The 23,202-nt window shown below is 53.3% G+C and overlaps 1 protein-coding gene across 1 annotated transcript in view; it reads right to left on the minus strand.

The window, feature by feature from the left end:
- Positions 1 to 23,202, minus strand: part of CD6 (CD6 molecule) — a 39,551-nt gene that overhangs the window by 3,740 nt on the left and 12,609 nt on the right. The window contains exons 2-7 of the mRNA XM_012778337.2: positions 6,728 to 6,796; positions 5,392 to 5,742; positions 4,525 to 4,836; positions 3,492 to 3,794; positions 2,073 to 2,138; positions 90 to 230 (exon numbers count right to left, since the gene is read on the minus strand). Of these exons, the coding sequence (XP_012633791.2) occupies positions 90 to 230; positions 2,073 to 2,138; positions 3,492 to 3,794; positions 4,525 to 4,836; positions 5,392 to 5,742; positions 6,728 to 6,796 (1,242 nt within the window). The remainder of the gene's footprint in view (positions 1 to 89; positions 231 to 2,072; positions 2,139 to 3,491; positions 3,795 to 4,524; positions 4,837 to 5,391; positions 5,743 to 6,727; positions 6,797 to 23,202) is intronic.

The following is a 23,202-nucleotide window of genomic DNA, read 5'->3' on the forward strand; positions in this document are numbered from 1 at the left end:
CCACTGCTGCACTGCACCACGCCTGCTAGGGCTCCCCCCGGGCCCACGCCCCCCTGGGCTGGCCCTGGCTCTCAGAACTTTGCACCTACCGTATTTTCCTTTAACTTTCAAGAGGATGAAGGCTATGGCGATGAGTGAGGCGAGGAGGAGAATTCCCAGAACAATGCAGGAGATGAGGAGCATTAGCTCCAGAGATTCCGTGTCGTCCATTTTCACTGTCACAGAAGATTCTGGAAACAAGAACCCCAATTCAGGGAGAAAGAGGAATGCGCACAGACTTCTCTTGGCCCTTCTTCTTGCCTTTCCATCCTCCCTACAGCTGATCCACTTCCCTTCTTAACCTGTCTTCCTCCTCCTTTCTTGTTTTCAAAATGTCCTGCCTGCTTTTAGGAGTTTGGTATATAGTAGGTGCTCAATAAATGCATATTGAATGAATAATTGACTAAATGAATTTCTGCCTGAACTTTCCCTTGGCCACCAGGCCACAGGGATCTCTCTCCGCTAGCTCTTTAGTACTTAGTCTTTGTTCAATAGACAATTATTGAGTGCCCACTGTGTGCCAGGCACTAGGCCCTTCAGATACAAATATGGCAACAGTATCACAGGCCTTGAGGGGCTCTGTCTAGTGGGGAGATCAACAAGTAGACCCAAGCCGGTATGGGAAGGGCCTGCTGTGATGGAGGTGTAGGCAGGGACCCTGCAGGCATGCAGCCCTACAAGGGGCACTTGTTCTCTAAGCGAGGGGGGGGGACCAAGGCTGGCTTCCCAGAGGAAATCCTGGGGAGTGGAGACAGCAGCATGCCGGGAAGGGCATGAGACCATCCCAACCCCCTGGTGGGGCAGCATCTGCTACCCCTGGGAGAGGACCCTCTCTGTCCTCGTTTTCTGTGTGCAAAGGAGGATGGGAAGCTGGAGCTGGCAGCAGGGAGCTGGTAAGAGGGTGAGGCTGGGCGTGGGGGCTCTGGGGAGGCTACTACGAGTGCGCCCAGAGGACCTGCCCCCGAGGCAGGGGCTGGTGGACCACGGCGGGGGTGTGGTCCCTGGAGGCCAGTTCTGTCCTGGGGCGGTGTGGCTCCCACCCCAACCTCAGGAAGGGGCGGTGTGCGCAGGCTGCCTGTGGGTCCTGGCAGGAGCTCGCCCTCCAGCCTGTGCGGTTCCGGTTCATTCCCTCTCTGCGCCAGGGCCTCCGCAGGACTTGCCGCCCCTTCAGTCTCCCCCACGCGGCTCTGGGGTGTCTGAGAGAAGCTGAGAGGGAGCCAGGAGGCAGGGGAAGCGAGTCTGGGCCTATCCCTGTGAATATGGGGGGGGGGGGTGCAAGAGGCACTATGCCTGGACTAAGTAACATAAGAACAGCGGACGTCCAGACAGTTCTTACTGTGTACCAGGCCCTGTTCTAAGCGCTTTATAAAAATTAATTCATGGAGCCTCCTCACAGCAACGCTAGGAGAAAGATACTACAATCAACACCCCCTTTCATAGTCTAGGAATCTGAGGCTCAGAGAAGCTGAGAATTGCCCAGTGTTGCACAGCTAGCAAGCAGCACAGCTGGGATCGGAGCCCCAGAAGTCCGCCCCATGCCGGCCAAACCACACACAGCTGGCAGGGAGGCCAGGCAGGGGTTCAGAGCCTGGGATGCAAGCTCTGGCCAGCACTTGGCTGGCTGTCACTTCAGCCTCGGAGCCTCAGCTCATTCCTAGATGTAAGTTATAATGAGACCTCTCCCGCTGGGCCTAGAGCATCGTAAACACGCCGGCTGGCTGTTCCCCTCGGCATCCCTGCTGCCTGGGCGCCCCTTCCCCCCTCCAGCTCAAGGCGGCGGTCTCAGCTATGGCTCTCTCTCCAGTTCTTTGCTCCTGCCCTGCAGGAGCTCACAGAGAGTGGAGATTCAGTGAGCTGCAGGCTGACTTGGCAGGGAGGGAAGGGATAAGGAGCACAAACTGCCCAGAGAGCCCCTAGGAGGCAAGTCCATTGGCTGCAGGAGGGGGATGGGGAAGAAACCATTAACACCTCCCCCCACCCCCCCAGACACACGCACACACAGGCACTGAGAGGTAGCACCCGGCAACACTCACCTACAGTGACCGGCTGAGCACTTGCAGGGCCTTCAGGAGTGGACAGGTTGTGCAGGCGCCGGGAACCTGTCGGAAAGCGCCACCCAATCACTCAGTGCGCATTACTGAGCACCTACTGTGCGCCAGGCCTGTGCTGGAAACTGAACAAGACAGACGAGTGGCCTGCACCTGAGGGCGCACTCCCATCTGGGGCACGTGGCTAAGGAGATGTGCCTTTCCCACCCCCGCAATAAGGAGGAGCTCACAGATTAAACCGCTGGGAAGGTTCTTTGGTTAGAATAGGAGCTAATAGAAGAATTATCCCTTCTTTCTGTATAAGCTGCTGCAGACCGCAGACTCCCTTTCCATTCAGTCTTCAGTGCGCCCCTTACCAGCCCAGGACACAGGGAGCCGACATTACCTCCATTCCCATCACCAGTGTCCCCATTCGACAGGTGTGCTTACAAAGGAATGGCGCTCACAAGGCCCCTTGGCAGATACTGTCTGGTCTCCCTGCTACCCGTGAGGTGTCTAGTATCAGCGCCCACACATGGAAGTTAACGGACTGTCTGAAGCCTCCCAGCTGGCCAGCAGCAGAGCTAGAATTCAAACCAGGTGTCTGAACTCGGTATGGATGCTACTACGGCCTTCCTTCAGGTCCAACACCCATTCTTTCACAGTTAATGCCTCTAAAATCAGGATGATGGCCTCAATCATTATGTTTGATGGATTATCAAGAGTTTATCTGGACAGCATTTCTTCCCCTTATGGTACATAAAATAATAATGGTGGGAAGCCAAGGCGGAAGGATTGTTGAACTCAGGAGTTCAAGACCAGCCTGAACAAGAGTGAGACCTCATCTCTACTAAAAGTAGAAAAATTAGCCGGGCATGGTGAGGCACACCTGTAGTCCCAGCTACTTGGGAGGCTGAGGCAGGAGGATGGCTTAAGCCCAGGAGTTTGAGGTGGCCGGGGGCTATGATGACACCACAGCACTCTAGCCAGAGCAACAGAGCGAGACTCTGTCTAACAAAAAAAATGGTGTGACTTATAATCAATGCCATCTCAGATTTGGTGAAATACGGTAGAACCCAACTCACAGAGTGGTTACGGGGCTTAGCTGAAGTTAAAGCTACTGAAAGCTTGGCAATGCCTGCCACATGATTAGGGTTTCAGATGCTGTCACTGATATTATCATTATTATTATTAGTGTCTCCTAATATTATTTGTACTAGGAATGCCCTGGCAAATTGGTTTCAACTCTGGAGTCAATTCTAGTCAACAGGGCCCATTGCTCAGCATCTAATAACACCCGAATCAATATTGGATTCATGATTCTGGCTGTGTTGAGCATCTGTAGGAAAGAATGCAAGTTCTTAGGATTCAGGTGGACTCCTGGTCCAAATATGGGGCACAGTGGGGTGGGGGGGGTAGGGATACCTGAGCAGAGGACCCTGGCTGCCAGCGACTGGCTGCAGAGGTTGGAGTTGTTGAAGCGCCACAGGCAGTCGGAGAGGGTGGGCTCCCTGCCCTTGCACGAGTAGTACATCCTGCCCGCCAAGGTGTGCGGCCGCCCCTTGGGCTGTTCCACCGTGGTTCCACAGCCCAGGGTCTGGCAGAGCACTTCGGCCTCCTGTGAGTACCACTCGCTGTCACACACGGTGCTCCAGACCCCACGGAAGTACACCTCCACCTGCCCCTCACAGGGGTCAGCGCCCCCGGTCAGGCGCCAGGACTGGTGCTCTGCGGGGGGGAGGTGCAGGGGGCAGAGTCAGGTCACGATTCTTCGGGCCAGAATCCATGCCAGCCCAGACCCGCCAATGCAGGCAGGCATCGGCACAGGAGCCTGTGCAGCCAGCTGGCCTCCAGACCTCGTGTCTCCCCCTCCTGCATCTGTGTCCCCCTTTCATCTGCCACATCTTCTCTGGCCAGCCCTGCGGCAGTACCCTAGGTCCTTGCTACTCAAAGTGTGGTCTGTGGACCATAAGCATCGGCACTGCCCGAGATCTTGTTGGAAATGCAGAATCTCCAGCCCTGCCCAGACCTGCTGAGTCAGAATCTGTGTTTTAACATCCCCTGGCCCCATTCTCGTGCATATAAAAGAGAAGCACGGCTGGCCCAGAACCTCCTGGTCTCACCTGGACGGCCCAACAGCCTCCTCAGGGGCCTCCCTGTGTTCAGCCTGCCCTTGCCGCTTGAACTCAGGTGATCAACTACCATTCAGGATGAGTGTCACCTCTAATGCCACCTCCTCCAGGAGACGGACAGGCTCATCCTGCGGCTCTGCATTGCCTGCTGCCTCTGAACTCCACCTGACCTCCCTCCCTTGGGACATTTCCCACTCTCTCCCCTGAACTATGTTCGTCTAGGTCTCATCTTCCCTCCTGGGCTGTGGCCTCCCAAAGGCAGGGACCACTTCTCCAGCACTGACTCCAGGCCTGGCGCCCAGCTGGCCTAGGGTAAGTCTTGGTACCTGAGCACACCACGCCCGCGTCCTCCTTGTGGCCGCAGTAGTGGTCTCCTGGCAGCCCCGGGCAGTCCCACAGGTGAGTCTCGGCCCCGGAGCAGTTCACCTGGTCCCGGTGGATGGGCCCCCGGCCGGGCGTGAAGTGCAAGCCGGGCAGGGCCTGGACTGCCCAGCCGCAGCCCAGCTGCCGGCACACCACGTGGGCGTCCTCCAGGTCCCAGGCGTCGTCGCACACCGTGCCCCACTGGCCGCTCTCCAGCATCTCCACGCGGCCTGCGCAGGGGCCGCCGCCGTCCGCCAGCCGCAGCGCGCGGTTCTCTGGGGGCGGGAGGGGTGTGGGTGCTGGGGTGCTGGGGTGCCGGGGGCGCCCGGCGTGGGAGGAGGTCGGGACTGGCGGGGAGCGGTGGGCGGGCTGTGGGCCCAGTGAGGTGGGCTGTGGCCTGGCGGGCGGACTCGCCAGCTGTGGGCGCGGTAGGCACAGCGGCAGGCTAGTGGAAGGGCCTAGAAACCTGGCGGGCGGGGCCTGGAGAGCAGGGCTGGGGCAGGAGAGCTACAGGGCTGGTGACCCTGCAACTTGGCAAATTTCAGAATATGAGGAACGGTGGAGATAGAGACCCAGAGCAGGAGGGGGTGCGGGGTAAACAGGGTTAGAGACCGGGTTAGCGCTGGGAGCGCAGGGTGGGTTTGGGGACCAAGCGTAGGGGGCGGGGTCTGGAAATGCTGCCATGCCTTCAAGCGGCGGGAACCAGCTGTGCGCGCACTGGTGGGGTGGGGGTGCGAGTGACTGGAGTGAGAGGCAGCGACCGGAAGCCTGGGGAGTGGGGCCGGCAGGGGCCTCGGTGGCGGACGCGGGTGGGGCGGTTATCGTCGTACCTGCACAGGTGACCCAGGCGGGCTTCCCGTCGCGGCTGCACACGTGCTCCACCACGTCGCAGAGCTGCCACTCGGCGCTGCTGCACAGGATGGCGGGCGCCCCGGCCAGCGTGGCGTTAGGGGCCTCGCTGGCGTTCCCCGCGGCGGGTCCCCACGGCAGCTCGGGGGTCGGCGGAGGGAGCTGTGCGGCCGCCCCCGCCCCGCCGCAGCCCAGCGCGCGGCACACGGCCTCGGCGGCGTGGTGGCTCCAGAGCGCCCCGCACGCGGGCTCCCAGGACGCTTCGAGCAGGACCTCCACCGTCCCGCTGCAGCGGCTGCTCCCGTTCACCAGGCGCACCCCAAGCTGCTCCCCTAGAAGTGTCAGACGCCAGCAGAGACCTCAGTGGATTCGCACTCTGACCATCCCAGGGGTGGGGGCGGGGCCGGGGCCGGAAGTTGCCCAGACTCTGCCACTGACCCTGTTTGTGACTTTGGACAACGCTCTGGCCAGCCTCAGCCTTCCAGCCTGCAAAATGGGGCTGTGCTGGCTCATCCCCGAGTCCCCTTTGAGGCCTGACCCTCTGGTTTTCCTTGGAGTTAGGAGAGGGTGGTTGGTGCTCAGGGGTGACCTTCAGAGGTTATTAGGATGGGTTAGGCGTGGGATGAGAGAGAACCAGAGGTCCCGTCCCCATGAACCCTCTTGGCTTGCCCCTGTCTTCAGGAGCACCCTTTTGTGAAAGTAGAGCAGAGGTCTGGGTTCAGGGGCCCTGGTCCACTGGGTACCACGCGTCCCCTCTTGAGCCCCTCTGCTGCTCTGAGCGCACTGAAGGCTGCTGCAACCTGGGAACCCTGCGGGACGGGCGTGGGGGCTGGTCACCAGGTTGGACATGGCCTGCTGCAGCTAATGGTGGGTCCCCCTTCCCCGGAGCCCGTCCCTTGGGAACCACCTGCCCATATTAGCCCAGGATTGCACCCCGTGTGCAAGCACACAGCTTTGCACAGAGTACGTCCTTAGTAAATATCTGTTGAGTAAATGAAGGACCCTTCCCATGGAACCCTGGCACCCCCACTAAAAGCTCTTCAGCTTGTTCTCAGCAAATCCCCTTAAAGTACTCAATGAATGCCGAGTGCACATGCAGGTGACTTAGCAGTGGCCTCTCAAAAATGGTAGTTCTAAGAGCTCAAACTGAATCTCATGGTGGAACTTCCGGCACTGGGTCAGGAAGGTTAAGGCTTGCCTGAAGTCAGGGAGCCTCCCTGGTACCTAAAGGCTCTATTTCCCTTTCTCATCGCGCAGGAGAGCACCTACTTGGTTTCTGAAAGCTGATCGTGGACCCAAGAAAGATTACTTGCTTACCTGGTTCCAAGGGCCCCGTCTCCGTGGTGCTGGTGTTGGGCTGGCCAGAAGGGGCTGGAGACAGAGGACCTGAAATTAACCAGGAACAGCCACTATGGGTGTGTGAGCTCAGCCGTGGGGCCACAGAGGCACCCTGATGGGCAGGGGTCATTTTCCGGCACCTGCAGTGGCTATATGACCCCTTTGAAAAGACATGGTCCTCAACCTTGCCTCCCTTTAGGGCAGGGAAAATTCTCATGCTTTGGAGTTTTAGCATCCTCCACTTCATCTATTAATCACACATCCTCAGAAATCAGAGTAGAGCAGGGAAGAATGACAGTGGGCTTTGGAGCCAGACCCACTTACTGGCTGTGTGACCATAAATGGGTGACTTAACCTCTCTGTGCCAGTCCCAATTTGTTGGCAGTAATGCTTAGGAAAGTGCTGTGAGGCTGAAATGAGACAAATTGTAAGATGTTTGACATACACAAGAAGCTTGAAAGTGGGAGTGATTCAGGAAAAACACTTTTGTTTGGAGAGTTTGTAGTTTGTTTCTGCTGGGAACCATTAGAATGCAAAGTGCCTTTGGGCACGGAGAAATTAATATTCACTAAAGGGCCTTTTATATGCAGGCCTTTGCATATATTTTTCTATTTACTTTCAACAACACATTGAGGTAGGTATTAGCATTCCCATTTTACAGATTAGGGAAGGGAGGCCCAAATAAAAATCAATTGCCTGTGCCAGATAGTGTCCATCTGTCCCTCCAGAGCCACCATCCCCTCTGCCAGGGGAGGCTGACTTTTTTGGATTGATCAGTGTCTTCCTGGGCCTTTTGGCTTCTGTCAGGTTTGGCCAATAGGAAGCTGCAGCAGAGAAAGGAGGGAGAAGGGAGGAAGGGAGGAGAGCAAAGGTGTGGTGCTTATCCCCTGCTCCACCCCTGTGAGGTCCCCGGGCAGGCTGTGTCCCTCATCTGAAGGTCATTGCTCCTTCTAGGCAGCTATCTCTCCTTGACTATCTCCTCCCAGGTCTCGATAACCACTCCCTGGTCTTGTCCCCCTGGGCTCAGGTGGTAGCAGCCCAGCTGTCCTAGCTCCTGGTCACTGCGTTATCCTTTGCAAACAGCCCTTTGTAAATAAGCCCCTTTCAGACTCTCCTACTTTGGGTGTGCCATCTGTTTCCTGTTGGGACCCCGACTGATACGTGGCCCGAGGCTAGCCAGGTAGCAAACAGCAGGACCACGGTTTACATGGTCTGCAAGGAGTCCTCCCCACTCTGGGCCTGGATGTTCTGGTTTGCAAAGCACAAAGGGAGGCTCTGTGGCAGGGATTGAGGTCTGGGCAGAGGATGTGTGTGTACTTCTGGGCCAAGGCGGGTAAGACACGGTGAGCCTCCTCCATTGGCTACTCCCCTGTTACAGGACATTAGGGGCCCTGGGTTCCGAGGGGATACCCAAGACAGACTCAGTCTTGACCCAACTCGGAGATTGTATGAGTTAAGAAGCAAGCTTTGATTATGTCAGTCCATGAAGGTCTGGGGTGTTCTGTCGCCACGGCCTTGCCCACCCTGGCCTGACGGACGCAGAGGCCAAAGACTCAGGCGGACCACTGCATGCTCTTGGAGACCCCCCGGGGGTGGGGGTGCCTCTAATTGCCCGTCCTCACTAACTCCCTTGTGGCTGCCCAGCCTGACCCCCAGAAGGGGGAATGACTCAGAATTCAGAGCACAAACTCCACAACTAATGTAATATTCAGAGCAAGAATCCAGATGCGCACAAGTTAGGATTTCAGAACCCGGTTTCCACAGCAACGGATGCAGTCAGTGCTCTGGCATAGTTTTCAATATTTCTCCGTGAAATATTGAATGCTGGCTGCACGGTGTGATCGCGGGGGGTGTGTGAGTGACTGTGTGTGAGTGTGTGATTGTGTGCCTATGACTTTGTGTGAGTGTGTGTGTGTGTATGTGTGTGTGAGGGGCTGTCGCTCCATTCTACATTACTCTGTCTGGGTCTGGGAAACCACTTTCTCATGCAAAAAGACACACATGTTTTCTACTACAACACAAGACCCTAGAGGGCGGGGCCCGAGGCCGGGTCAGCCCCGTGTCCCCCAGGGTGTCCAGCACAGCGTTTGTTGATTGACTGAATGAATGAAAGAGTGGGCAGGAGCTGCCAGCTCCAAGGCAGTTTAAGGAAACGAGATATGCTCGAGGGCTTTGTTTCTTGTGTGATAGGCGTCCTCCTGTTTCCTATCCCAGGAAGGGAGCTGGCTTTCCTGTCTCTGACTTTGGGGCTGCAGGGACAAAAGCAGGGGTTACCTCGAATCCTCTTTCCAGCTTGGGCTGGTTTCACAGAGGGCCCAGTGGGGGAATCTGTGCTTCCCAGACGTCCTTACCACTTTCGTCTGGTCCTCGGCGTCACACTTTTCTTTAAACTGGCTCACTTTTTTGCTACAGTAAATTTGTTTGAAAAGGAACCTGCAGCCGTTTGAAAATGGGCCCCCCAACGTTCACGCGTTGGAGACTTAATTCCCGGCCCAACAGTGTTTGTTGGGCAGCGAGACCTTTAAGAGGTGCCTGGGTCACGAGGGCTCTGCCTTCAAGGACGGAAGACGCGGCTGTCGCAGGCGTGGGCTAGCTATGGTGCCAGTGGGTTGGCTGTGAAAGCGAGTTCGGCCCCTCTCGCAAGCACGCTCTCCCGCCGCGTGACACCTTTCACGCAGCGACAAGGCCCTCGCCAGATCTTGGACTTCTGGGCCTCTAGAACTGTGAAAAACAAACTTCTTTCCTTTATAGATTACCTAGGGCCCAGCCAGCCAGCCCAGCGTCAGAGCGAGCCTGGTGGGGAAGCTTTCAGGTCCAATCGGGGGCTCGCCGGAATGTCGCCCTGGCCACACCGGCTACGAGTGTCGGGTAAATGCCAGCTACCACCCGCCGCCCAGGCTCCATCAGATGTGCTGAGAAAAGAATAGCTGTGTCATACATGCCATTTGAGTAGATGCTGGGGGAAGAGATGCTGGGTAGAGCTGAGAGGCAGAGCAGAAAGGAAGGACCATAGAAGTATGGAGGAGGAACCTCCAAAAAGAACCAGTGTGGCACGTGTCACCTGCTAGACGCATATATTTTTTAAAAAATCAGTAGAAAATATTTGCAAGTACATACAGCAACAGCCTTAACAACAACAGCAACGGCAAACCAAGCCTTCCTGATCCTGTGACTCTAACCTCTGGGACCAGCCCCGGGACCGGAAACAGCCCTGAACGCCACACCGCGTGGAGATCGGAGTCCACGCTTCCGAATCGGGTGGTCCCAGATTCCTTTTGCCAGCTGAGCCCCTTTCTAACTGTGGGATTCGGCGGGCAAATCACTGAAGCTCTCGGAGCCCCAGGGGCCCCCTCTATGAAACGGGAATACGATGTAGAACATTCCAGGCTGTGGGGAGGGGGAGGATTAAACGAGATGATACGTGCAGGGCCCTTAGGGTAGCAGCGTGCTCTGAGGTGCTGGCTGTCTCTAAGGGTAAAAAAATAAATAAATAAATCAAAAAGAAAAACAAACAAAATCCAGACTGGAGACAACTGAATTGTCTAAAAGCGATTGGGTGACTGGTTAAGAAATCACAGCACATTAAAAATATTTGCAAAAAATGTCTATATAAAGTTTTTAATGAGGTGGGGGAACGTTAATGACAAGATTAGTGGGAGAAGCAGAATACACAGTTATAAACAGGGTTTGTGCTCTTCCCTGCAGCCCCTGCCCTCACGCCCTGGCCAGGTTTTAAGCTTCTGAAGGTCTTCCAGGACTCCGAGGGAGCTCAAGTTCAATCCCCAATTCTGTCCTCTCAGAGCTGTTCCTTTGTGGGCCCAGCCACTTGTCATTACACAGTCAGTCTGGTTGCGAACTGTCTAACGGCCCTCGATCCAGCTGGAGTCTGAGCATCACATGGACAGGGTTGGTATCTATTTTGTTCATCCCCAATCCCCGGCACCTTGCACAGTGCCTGGCCCCAAAAAGACGCTAAGAGGACATAAATAAATAAAATTCAGTCTCTACTACAGAAAAAAAATACCATAGGAAAAATAAAACACATGCCCATATGGTGAGTTTTCTTTTTTTCTTTCTGCATTGTGGTGCTAAATTTTTCAAATGTTCTACATCAAATAAAAATTAAAGATCTCTAAATAAATGCCGGGCTTTTTCTTGGGGAGACATGTGGCTTGCTCACAGTCCCCAGACAATGAGCTTTAATAGGGACTACCCACTCCTCCCACCCCCCCGGGTCCTCAGAGAGAGCCTGGGCAGATGGGTGGCCTCGTCAGCCAAAGCCATACTTGCTCCTGGGGACAGAATGAAGGCCTCATGTGGCTGGTGGGTCAAGGTGTTTTTTTCTCCTGAAAACGTCACATTGTTGGGCAGCACAGTGGAGTGGTGTCACCAGACTGAGCATTAATTAGGGATTGGCTCCTGGTTGATTCCTATCGTTAACTTGCTGTGTGACCTTGCACGAGAACTTTGCCCTCTCTGGGCCCTTTTCTCACTTGCATGGCAATAGATTTCTGATCTCTTCCCGTCCTTGCATTCTTTGATTATAATTAGAGGAAATCAATAATGAAAGACATCTATTTAGCGCTTACTGTATGCCCCATAGATGAGAGTTGTTTTCTGTGTGCTTTACAGGTAGTATGATTCCTCACAACTACCCTACGGGGTGGGTGCTGTTATCATCCCTGTGTCTCACTGAGAAAACTGAGACACAGGGAGGTTAAGTAAGTCACCCAAGGTCACCCAGCTGGTCAGGAATAGAGGCAAGATTTGAACCTGGGCAGTCTGGCTCTGGAAACCACCTTTTAACCACCGACGTGTGCTGCTTCCAGCATCTATCAGAATAGACGGGAAATCTGTCCTGCACGCTCATTCTGTCATTACAGAAGTGGACCTGTTGTGTACAAAGAGCTCATATATACAAACGCAGCAAAGGAGCATAAACCTGGAGACATTAGTGCTCATTCTGTCCAACTTGGAGAGTGACCCACCTGCAGCTGTCCAGTGTGGCAGCCACTGGCCACACGTGGCTCCTGAGCATTTGAAATACGTTTCATGCAGGAGCTGAAAATTTCATTTTATTTAATTTGCTTTTTAAAAAATTTCTGTTTAATTTTAAAAACCAATACTCAATTCAATCACTGGAAAAACTTTTTAAAATGGTTAGAACAACTGAGACATGTGATTCTCCTATTTCAATGGTAAATCTTATGAAATCTAAATACAGATCAAGTATTTCTGATGAAACTTTAGTGTCCAAATTGAGATGTGGTTTATGCAAAAACTACACCCTGTGTTTCCAAGACTTAGTAAGAAAAAAAAAAGAATGTAAAATATCTCAATAATTTTTTTTAGCCTGGGCGTGGTGGTGGCTCATGCCTGTAATCCCAGCACTTGGGAGGCCGAGGCAGGAGGATGGCTTGAGGCCAGGAGTTTGAGACCAGCCTGAGCAACATGGCTAGAACTCATCTCTCTACAAATAAAAAAAAAAAAAATTAGCCAGGCATAGTGGGCACATCTATAGTCCCAGCTACTCGGGGGACTGAGGCGGGAGGATCGCTAGAGCCCAGGAGTTCTGGGCTGCAGTGAGCTATGATCCTGCCACTGAACTCCATCCTGGGTAATAGCACAAGACCCTGTCTCTAAAATAGTAATAATAATAATAATTTTTCTATTGTTAGCATGTTGCAATGATAATATTTTGGATATGGGGTTAAGTTAAATATATTATTAAATTAATTTCACCTATTTCTTTTTACTTTTTTTTTTATGTGGCTACATTTAAAATTACAAAACGTGGCTCACATCATATACGTATCAGACGGTGCTGTATGGGGGAGTACACAGGCCTGGCATCCAAAGGTTTGGGCTGGAGTCCGGCTCTGTTCCCTATCAGCCGAGTGACCTTGAGCCGGTCGTTTTACCCGTTTGGGCCTGAGACTCTCATCCGTACACTGGAGTTAATAATGCTTCTCTCAGAGGCTTGTTGTGAGCAAGTGTTTTGTAAACGGTTGAGACCACACAGATGCGGCTATTGCCACTGTCCAGGCCAATGGTCTGGCTGAATTATTGGAAGATCTGAGGCCCAAGGGAAATGTCCCCCAAAGTCTGCAGGGAGTCAGGCTCCCTGTGCAGCACGGTGACTTCCCAGTTAGCCTGGCTGCTGTCCTGGGGCACTGCGGGGACAGGGCAGGGTGTGCCCCTCTGCAAGACTGGGCCCCAGGACTAATTCCCCAAGCCTTGGGAGAGGTGAGGGCCCTGCTGACCTGGAGACCACCGTGCATCTTGTTTACACAGACTGACCTTTTGTGTCCTGCGCAAGGGTGACAACCTTACGAGAACCTGCTGGCCTGCCCCCCCTGAGGCCCTGGCTCAGCCTCCAGGTATGCAAAGGGAGTGGCGCTAGTGCCAGGAGCTTTCCAGAAACACTCATCTGCCCCTAGCTCAGTGGGTGGGCAGCTGGACTGGTGTTCCCGGTTTGCAGGTGGACATTTGCGAGGCAGCGGGATAGGAGCCTGGTATTCTACTTCCCACCCACGTTGGTGGGAGCAGTTACCTATCTCAGGCACCCCAGGTCAAAAGTGCAGGGAGACAAGGGGAGGGTGTTGTGATGCTTCCCATTGTTCTGATGGGAAAGAAGAGGCCCAAAGACAAGTCAAGCACCCACACAAACCTCCTGGCACAGCTCAGCAATGATGGCTGACATTTATCCAGTAGTCTGTGCACACCAGGCCCTCTTGAAATACTTCAGATGTGTAACCCAAGTTAATTCTCACAGCAAGCCTACAAGGTGGGGAAACCGAGGCACAGAGAGGTTTAGTAATTTGCCTAAGACTACACAACTAGAAAATGGCTGAGCTGGGGTTTGAACCCAGGCTGTCTGGTTCCAGAACCTGCATTCTTTTTTTTTTTTTTTGTGACAGAGTCTCGCTTTGTTGCCCAGGCTAGAGTGAGTGCCATGGCGTCAGCCTAGCTCACAGCAACCTCAAACTCCTGGGCTCAAGCGATCCTCCTGCCTCAGCCTCCCAAGTAGCTGGGACTACAGGCAATTGCCACCATGCCTGGCTAATTTTTTCTATATATATTAGTTGGCCAATTAATTTCTTTCTATTTATAGTAGAGACGGGGTCTCGCTCTTGCTCAGGCTGGTTTCGAACTCCTGACCTCGAGCAATCCGCCCGCCTCAGCCTCCCAGAGAGCTAGGATTATAGGCGTGAGCCACCGCGCCCGGCTTTTTTTTTTTTTTTTTTTGAGACAGAGTCTCGCTTTCTTGCCCAGGCTAGATTGAGTGCCGTGGCGTCAGCCTCGCTCACAGCAACCTCAGACTCCTGGGCTCAAGCGATCCTGCTGCCTCAGCCTCCCGAGTAGCTGGGACTACAGGCACGAGCCACCATGCCCGGCTGATTTTATATTATATATATTAGTTGGCCAATTAATTTCTTTCTATTTTTATGGTAGAGACGGGGTCTCGCTCAGGCTGGTTTTGAACTCCTGACCTTGAGCAATCCGCCTGCCTCGGCCTCCCAGAGTGCTAGGATTACAGGCGTGAGCCACCGCGCCCGGCCCAGAACCTGCATTCTTAACCACTCCACTCCACTGGGTTGGAGTCAGACATCCTGAGTTCTGATTTGATGACCATGCCAAGGGCAAGAGGCAGGGAGCTCTGACCACCTGGGTGGTTTTCCACACTCTCTCCAACTCTGCTAATCCCATCCAGCCCTGAGCTTAGAAATGGTAACCCATCCCCTGCCTTCGGATGGTGACACAACTCAGCACGAAAGCCCCAGGACTAATTTCCAAAAGGGCCCCCAACTCCAGAGATGAGCAGCATGAGGAGACCTTCCTTCTCCAGGGCAGGGGTCCCTGGGTGGCCTTTGTCCCAGGGTCCTCACAGCAGGGACAAGACCTGGCGGTCCGGCCTTGCGCTGCCCCCACCCCCTGCCCCCGGCTGCCACACACGCAGCTGGCTCCAGCATGTCTCTGTCCCCTTGTTTCGATGCTGAGGCCAGAGGAGAGACAGACAAACGGACAAGGAGGGCCAGTGAATTTGAGGGGAGCCCCGAGTGGGAGGAGCCGGGACTGTCGGGAATGTTTTTCTTTAAAAAATTCCCTTGATGTTGCCAATGGCGAGCAATTGATAAAACAAATAGGAAGAAGGAAAAGCCTGTAATTCTATTAAAACTGGAAAGAAGCCTAGCGCTGCCTCTCACGAGTGACATGATTTGATAGGGAGGTGGCAGCTGTGTTCCCCTTTGGGGGACTTGGAGAAGCCGTTGCTGTCCAGTGGGACTGCCTGCGTTCTGTTTCAGGAAGAGGAAGCCGTCCAGGCTTAGGCAGGTAGCGCCATCCTTGGTCGCAGGGGGGACCCACAGCAGTGTGGGGACGGGACGGGGCTGTACCCACCCTGGCTCTCCAAGCCCAGGAAGGTTGGAGTGACTTCTCTCCCGTCCTAGCCCCAGGGAAGGTCAGGGGTGTGGTGCTTTGGTGTCATTTTACAGGATTTTTGTTTGTTTTCACACTCCCCCATTGTCCCTAGGAAGAGCTTGAAGACACAAAGAAAACTCATCACACTCAACTGACAGAGACAAAGAGTCCCAGCCCCAGAGGACTTCAGCCACTCGGGTCAAAGAAATTCATCCTTTTAAACTTTTTTTTTTGTTGTCGCCGTGACACACAACAGGAGATGTTCACCTGCCTGGCACCTTCTGTGCGTGCCCAGATTTCAACCCCCTCCTCTCCACCACCGAAGCCAAGGGGAAGTAAAGGACAACAATTCATCATCTCTGCCGTAAGGGAGCTTAAAGATAAGATCGAGGCGACATAATAGGCTTGGGCTATGTTCAATTTCTGGAATGCACTCTTTCTCTCTCAGCTGAGAAAGTGAGTGTATGGGAGCCACGTTCTCCTGAAAGCTGAGAAATGAGCTTCCTACCAGCCTGCATTCAATTCCATTAACATTTGCTGAACTTGCTCCCCGTGCTGGGAGCTGGGGCAGGTATTAGGGAGATAAGTGTAGTAAGCAGGACAACCCCGGGGATAGGAGAGTCGCAACCTTCCCCAGGCACCAATTCATCTGTGTAGCAGCCTCCACGCTAAGGAAATTCTTTTTTCATGATTCAGAACAGGGACTTTGGGGACAGACCGAACAGTGATCTGCACCCACTCTGACCATCACCAGCTGTGTGGCCTAGGGGAAGTCCCCAAGTCCAGCTAGGTCTCATCTTTAACCTGCGTTGGGCACCATACGGGCCACACAGGGTCGCTTCGAGGGGTTCATGGCTGATAAATGGAAAATGCTTGGGACTTGGTCTATGGCAGCTGCTGCTGTTATCCTCCCCCGTCCTGAGGTGCTGACCTCCTCTCTCTCCTCCAGTCCTTAGTGGACGTGGGAGGGCAGCTGGCCATCGACTCTGCGTTCCCTCCCAGGCATAAAGATGACTCCAAGGGCCCCTCAGCCCCCTTCTCTGCAAAGCGGCGGTTCCAGTTCCCCAGAAGCTGCGTTCTTTCTTCCCCTCTCCCTGCCTTTCTCACGAATGTTATCAGAGCTGCCGCAGACTCGCAACTTGGCGGCTTCCTTCCCTGGCTCTGCAGGCACGGCATCCCATGTTCCTGGAGAGGAGCCGTAGGCTGCAGTTGCCATGGCAACAGGAGCTCCTCTCAAAGAAAAGGCTCCTGGGGTCCTGGCCCCAAGGCTTGTTCAGGCTCCTGTGCCAGGCTGTGCCTTCTTAGCAGCTCCCAGATGGGAAGCTGAGGCACCACCGATTATGGGGGGTTGCGAGCAGCTCCATAAAAAATCCCGAGGGATGACAGCAAGGATTTGGCTCCAAGCGAGCCGGGCAGGCCAGGCACGCTGGCCCTTCACAAGCTCCATCTTCTTGATCCCCCCGTGGGAATTCAGATCGTTAAGTAGAGGAGAAGAACGTCTAGTCCCTCTTCTAGAATTTCTACTCAGTCTCAAATGGAGCTCTGCATCTGACTGGGGGGGGGGGGAACCATCTAGCAGGTCTTAGGCAGCAGAAAGAGCATCGGATTGGAATCAAACATGCCTGGGTTTGAAACCCAGCTTCCTCCTTACTATGGGGTGACCCTGGGCAAGTCTCTTTGTGTGCCTAACTGGCCTTCCTCACCTCATAGGTATGAAAACCTCACTGGACTGATGTAATATCACAAGAAAAATCCAGCACTCGGCCCACTATAGGTTACCAGGAAGATCTTTTTGAATAAATGAATACAAATGCATCTATGAGATAAATGCGTGTGTGTGCACATATGTATGGTAGGTGGAAAAAGCAGATTACAAACAAAACATACAGGATGATAATATCCTTACAAATATAGTGCATAGAAAAAGGGCTGGTGATACCTCATAGAGTTCAGGAGGCTTATACTTTGACCTCAAAACGATGCCTGTATGTACAAATTCCAGGAAAAAAATTCTCTGGTGTGTTTACACACAGATGTGCACAGGGATGTTCATTGCAGCACTGGTTGTAAGCAGAAGAAAATTAGAAGTAATCAGACAGTCCACCAGCTGGAAATAAACTTACCGTACTGCATCATAGACTGGACGATTCAGTTGAACAAATGAGCTAGGTCTATATCTAACCACTTGGATAGATGTTGAAAACAATGAGAAAAGTAACTTGTGGAACAAAATGCCCAGTAGGATATCATTTATATGGAATTATAGCACATGTCCCAATATCATCCACTGTGTACAGATACCTTTTTGTGTAATAACAGTACAAAAAATGTGGAAGAAAAGGGTGCACGCACAGCGTGTACACTCTGGTGTGTGAGTGTTCTGGGGGGTAAGGAATTATTTAAACAGCATCTGTATGGTTTTCTTTCCTACTAATATAGATCTGAGCAAATATGGTGAAAATGTGAACATTTCCTAAATCTGGGTCATGAGGATGCATGTGGGTTGTTAAAACACTCCCAGTGCATTTTTGTGTGTTTGCAATATTTCTCTCTCAAAATGTCTGGAAGATTCTATAATAGGCTAATAACAACAGTTATCTTACAGGTAGCATTATTGGTATGTTTTTTTTTCTTTTATTTGTTTTTTTTTTGTATTTTTCTAAATTTGTGTCATTTTTACTATAAACAATTTTAGTGTGATCAAAATAAAAACAAAATGTTTAAAAATCGAAGCATAGGTGAAAAACCTTTGTAAATTGTCCTCGTTGTATCAGCACACCCTGCCAATGATTCTTGTGCTCTTTCCTGGGTGAGAAACTGTGGGTTTTTATAGTTTTAAACTTTTTAATCTCCTTAACAATGCGCAGAAGTAGACACTATTATTATCACCACTTTGCAGATGGAGAAATTTAGGATCCAAGAAATCACGGAACTTTCTGAGACAGTAGAGCCCATAAGAGCAGAGATTTGAGCAGAGAGGGTCTCCTGGGCTCTGCTGCAGGGGTGCAGCTGAGGGAGCCGGGGGGCCGGGCCTGCCCGCACCCAGCGTCCGGCAGGAGAGCCAGGTGTCACATGCTGACCGGACTCCTGTCTCTCTTAGGTGGGTGCTCCGTGAACCTAGCGGAGAGAGAGGCCTGACCTGCGAGTGGGGGCTGGTGAGTGAGCCCAGAAAGTTATTGCAGGGGAGGTGACCTTTGGGCCCCGGCGTGAAGGTCAAAGATCAAGGAGCGTCTTTACCTAGGACTTCCTCTGCACGTGTGCTTTATGTATGTTACCTCTCGACAGCCCTATTTATTCCAGCTGGTGCTGGAATAAAACCCATTTTACAGACAAAGAGTTTTGGAGAATTTCAGTTACTAGCCCAGGTTGAGGCTGACAAAGCCAGAATTCAAACCCAAATTTGCTGCCCAGATTCACTCTTTGCAGGCGGCTTCGACACCTGTGAGCAGTTGGGGGGTGGGGGGGTAGAGTCACAGTGTGAGCAAATGCCCGGGGCAGGATGGGGCCTGGCCTGCTGGGCTAGAGACTCAGGACACAAAATTCAAGAATGAAATCCCCCAGAGCTTGGCCCTCTGTGCGAAGGCTGGGAGGGGGAGCGGCGAGGCTGAAACCGCTGAGGCCTGCGTGACTTTCCCGCGGCCTGCCCCCACCCACCGGCTCTCGGGAGGGGCCCTCATTCGGGCCTTCCAGAGCTGCTGGAGCAGCAGTTTCCGGGCGAACGAAGCTCGTACGTGGGCAAGAGGTGAAAATCCTCTCTACTTTGGGGGGAGAGGGGGCGCCAAGATGTTTCCAAGGTGGCGTGAACCCCCTCGGAGAAGGGCCCCTGGAGATCAGGCATCCAGAAGCCACCGGGAGGCATGGGCCTCCCTCCTCGGAAGGAAACAGCCTCTCCCAAGCAGGCGGGAATTTGGGCTGGGCCTGGAACGTCTCCCCGGGGAGTCCGGGCGCAGCCCTGGGGCAGGGGCCAGGCTCGCCAGGCTCCTCTCCTGTGCCCATCAGCCCTTTGTCCCAAGGATCCCCTCCCTGTCCACTGCCTGGCTCCTCTCTTTAAATAAATCCAGGCTCCAAGCCTGGTTTGAAGAGAAGCTGGGGAAGGCACCGGGGATTTTCGGGCCGATAGTCCGTGGCCGCCTTGTGTTGTCAACGGCCCTGATCCGTGTGCCCAGTGGACTCAGAGGGTCAAGTTCGGGAAGTACATGTGGGCTCCCGGAAGGGAGGTAACCTCTGAACGCCCCCCCCTCCTGCTTTAGGTATGCGGCACGCCCTCCCCCATTCATCTCCATAAGGGGCCCCTGAAGTCTCCGTTTTCCAGATGAGGAAATCGAGTCTCAGCGGCATGAAATGACTTGTCCAAGGCCACCGTTCCTAAGAGGTGGAGCCAGAATTTGGCTTCAGGTCTCTCTACACCCAAACCCACACTCTGCCCCGTCCTCTCCTCTGCAAGCCACATCTGGGGTGTCCTGAGGTGACTCAACGTCCTTTCAGGTTCCCACTTATTGTAACCCTTAGCCAGGGAGGTGCCATTCATTGCTTCTTCCTTCCCTCCTTCCTCTCGGCCAGGCCCCATGCCCTGGTGGAGGATACAGATATACTTCCAGTTGATTATGATAAGATGTAAGTGCCATCCCAGGGCTCAGAACGAAGTGCTCCGGGAAACGGAGAGGTGGAAGGGAATAACTTCGACTTCAAAGAGCGGGGGCCATTTGGGAGGGGTCTTAGAGGATGAGTAGGAGTTCTCAAGGATGAGAAAGTAATGGCACATGGTAGATATCCAGGCCTTTGCCAAACAACCTGAGAGATCTCATTTGCACATTTCCCTCTCCCTGGGGGACAGTCTTTAGGCCTTTAAGCTGGGACAAGCAGAGACCTGGATGAATGTTTGGTCAATGCCAAAGTATGACAAACATTTGGAAAGTTTTGGAGAGGTCTGAGGTGGGCACCCAGGCTGTAACAAGCAGCACTCACTGCTCCAGAGTGAGGGTCTGGCTGAGCCAACTCATCTCCTCCCAGTCACCCCCTGGCTGCCTTCCCAATCTACTCCTCCGGCTGGTGACTTTGTTTCCAAACTCCAGAATCTGGGGAAGCAGAGAGGCCAAGAATCTGGCCTCCATAGGGTGGGGCAGAATATCCCAGAGTTGGAAGCATGTGGATTTGGAGTCAAAGTGACGTGCGCCCAAATCCCATATCTTCCTCTTAATATCAGTACTGACTTTCTTAACCTCTCTGAGCCTAGACGGCTTTATCAACATAAACAGTGATGTTAATACCAACCTCCTGGAGCTCTGGGGAGAATAAAGGAGGGGGTGGGCGCCCAAGGGCTGACTCTCGTAGACATTCTGGCAACACTAGCACAGTCCCTTGCTGCAATTCTGAACCCCTAGAAATCCCCCAACTGAACGTGTTTTCATAACTCTATTGGGGGCAAGACCTGGTCATTTATTCTTCGTGATAGGAAAAACCATGTATTTTGCTGCAGAAATGTGAGTATATTTGATTACAGTGGCTGACCAGGCCCCCACTGAGACATTACCTAATAGTCAATATATATACCAAGTCACCTTTCTAAAAATCCACGACATTCCAAATTCTGAATTGCCCCTGGCCCCACAGATTCCAGAAAGAGATTGTGGACCTGCAATGGGTTCCCCCCGTCTCTCCCCCGAAAGAGTAGCCGTGATGGTCAGTTCTCAATTAAAACGTGAGGACAGAAAAGTCACCCTAACTCCCCCTGCCTCTTCCTCTCCTCACCTGCCCGAATACAAACCCTATTCAGAAAGGGATCTCTCCTGTAAGGAGCAAGGAAAAGGGGAACGGTGGGGAAGTGGGCACAGGCAGGGACAGGCAGGACTCACGAGCATGGAAAGGATCCGGCTCTCGGTGATCAGAGACTTGTAAGGTGAGACCATGGGGAGACGCTGCGGGACACCCACCCGACGGGCAGGGACTAAGCTGCGTGGTGACACAGTACAGGGACAACAGGGTCGGCAGGGACTCTGCCCATGGCGGGGGGAGCCAAGCTGGTACAGCCCCTCTTGAAGACATTGCATGGTCACCACCCAGCAAAGCCACTCCTGAGTAGTGTGGGGCTTTCTAACGTTTCTGTCCAAACCTACAGTACCTACCCCCACCACACACACAGACACACACACACACACACACTGCTATGGGTTGAATTGTGTTCCCCCCCCCAAAAAAAAAATGAGTCCTGATTCCCAGTAACTCAGAATGTGATCTTATTTGGAAAGAAGAGACCATCAAGTTAAAATGAGGTGACTCAGGCCGGGCGAGGTGGCTCACGCCTGTAATCCTAGCACTCTGGGAGGCTGAGGCAGGAGGATCGTTTGAGCTCAGGAGTTCAGACCAGCCTGAGCAAGAGCAAGACCCTGTGTCTACGATTAATAAGAATAGAAAAATTAGCCAGGCCTGGGGGTGCACGCCTGTAGTCCCAGCTACTTGCGAGCCTGAGGCAGGCGGATCACTTGAGCCCGAGAGTGTGAGGTTGCTGTGAGCTACGAAGACGCCATTACACTCTACCTGGCTTGACAGAGCAAGGCTCTGTCTCAAAAAAGAAAAAATGAGATCATTCAGATGACTAATTCAGTACGACTGGTGTCCTCATCAAAAGGGGAAATTTGGGCACAGACACGTGCATGTAGGGAGAACACCATGCTAAGACGAAGGCAGAGATCAGGATTATATTTCTACCAGCCAAGGAATGCCAAAGATTGCCGGCAAACTGCCTGAAGCTAGAGAGACGCAGGGAACAGATTCGTCCTCCCAGCCCTCAGAGGGAACTGACCCCGCTGATGCCTTGATCTAGGACTTCTAGCCCGTAGAACTGCGAGATGGTACATTTCTGTGGTCATAGCTCCCAGTCTGCTACGGCAGCCTGGCAAACTAAGTTACGTGCATCTATACACACTCCTGCATTGAAAGTCATCTCCAGGGCGGGAGTTGAGGACAGCCAGGAGGAGCTTCTAGGGGATTCCAGCGGCATGGGGCGGGGAGAGGTAGCAGCAAGATGGAGGGATGTGGCTGGCGCAGTGGCTCACACCTGCAATCCTAGCACTCTGGGAGGCCGAGGCGGGCGGATTGCTTGAGGTCAGGAGTTGGAAACCAGCATGAGCAAGAGCGAGACTCCGTCTCTACTATAAATAGAAAGAAATTAATTTAATTGGCCAACTAATAGATATAGAAAAAACTAGCTGGACATGGTTGCGCATGCCTGTAGTCCCAGCTACTCGGGAGGCTGAGGCAGGAGGATCACTTGAGCCCAAGAGTTTGAGGTTGCTGTGAGCTAGGCTGATGCCATGGCACTCACTCTAGCCTGGGCAACAAAGTGAGACTCTGTCTCAAAAAAAAAAAAAAAAAAAAAAAGATGGAGGGATGTGCCCCCTTCCCTTCCAACCTCAAGCGCTTCTTGGGACTGAATTCTGAGGCTGTGTTGAGGTCTTCAGGGAGGGCCTTAGCGTCTGTCCAGAGCAACAGAGCTGACGTGCTGACACACAGCCCTACCCACTGTGCCTTGGAGAGGTTCGGGAGCTCACCTTGGGCCCGGCGGAAGTGGCAGAGCCTGGAATCCACGTGGGCCTCCTCTCGCAGCCCCCAGAGCCTGTGTTCTTGCAGCCACCCAACAACGTGCATCAAAACCAGCGCGACGCCCATTAGCACACCCACCTTCCTGCTGAGGAGACAAAACGCCCTTGGCACGCCAGAGCCCTGAAAACTCCCTCCCTGGGGGGTGGGGGGGAAGGGCTGTGTCGTGTGAAGGTGCTGGCTGAGACTTTTCTCTTTGCTTTCCTTCTAATGTGGTGGAGGTGATGCTCTTACAACAAGGATGACTAATGTTTACATCGTGTCTGAATTTTCAGCTACAATTGGGTGGGAGTGACAGAGAGAGTGGGTAGACTCGAGATCAGCCATTACTGTGACCTGGGGCAAGTCCCTGTCCCTTTTCAGGCCTCAGTTTCTCCAGGGGTAGCCTGGGCCAGCTGGGGCTGGCTGCAGGAGTCTGGGGCCCTCACCACCTCTGA

This window comes from Microcebus murinus, chromosome 4 (genome assembly GCF_040939455.1).
Source record: "Microcebus murinus isolate Inina chromosome 4, M.murinus_Inina_mat1.0, whole genome shotgun sequence".
Taxonomy (NCBI): domain Eukaryota; kingdom Metazoa; phylum Chordata; class Mammalia; order Primates; family Cheirogaleidae; genus Microcebus; species Microcebus murinus.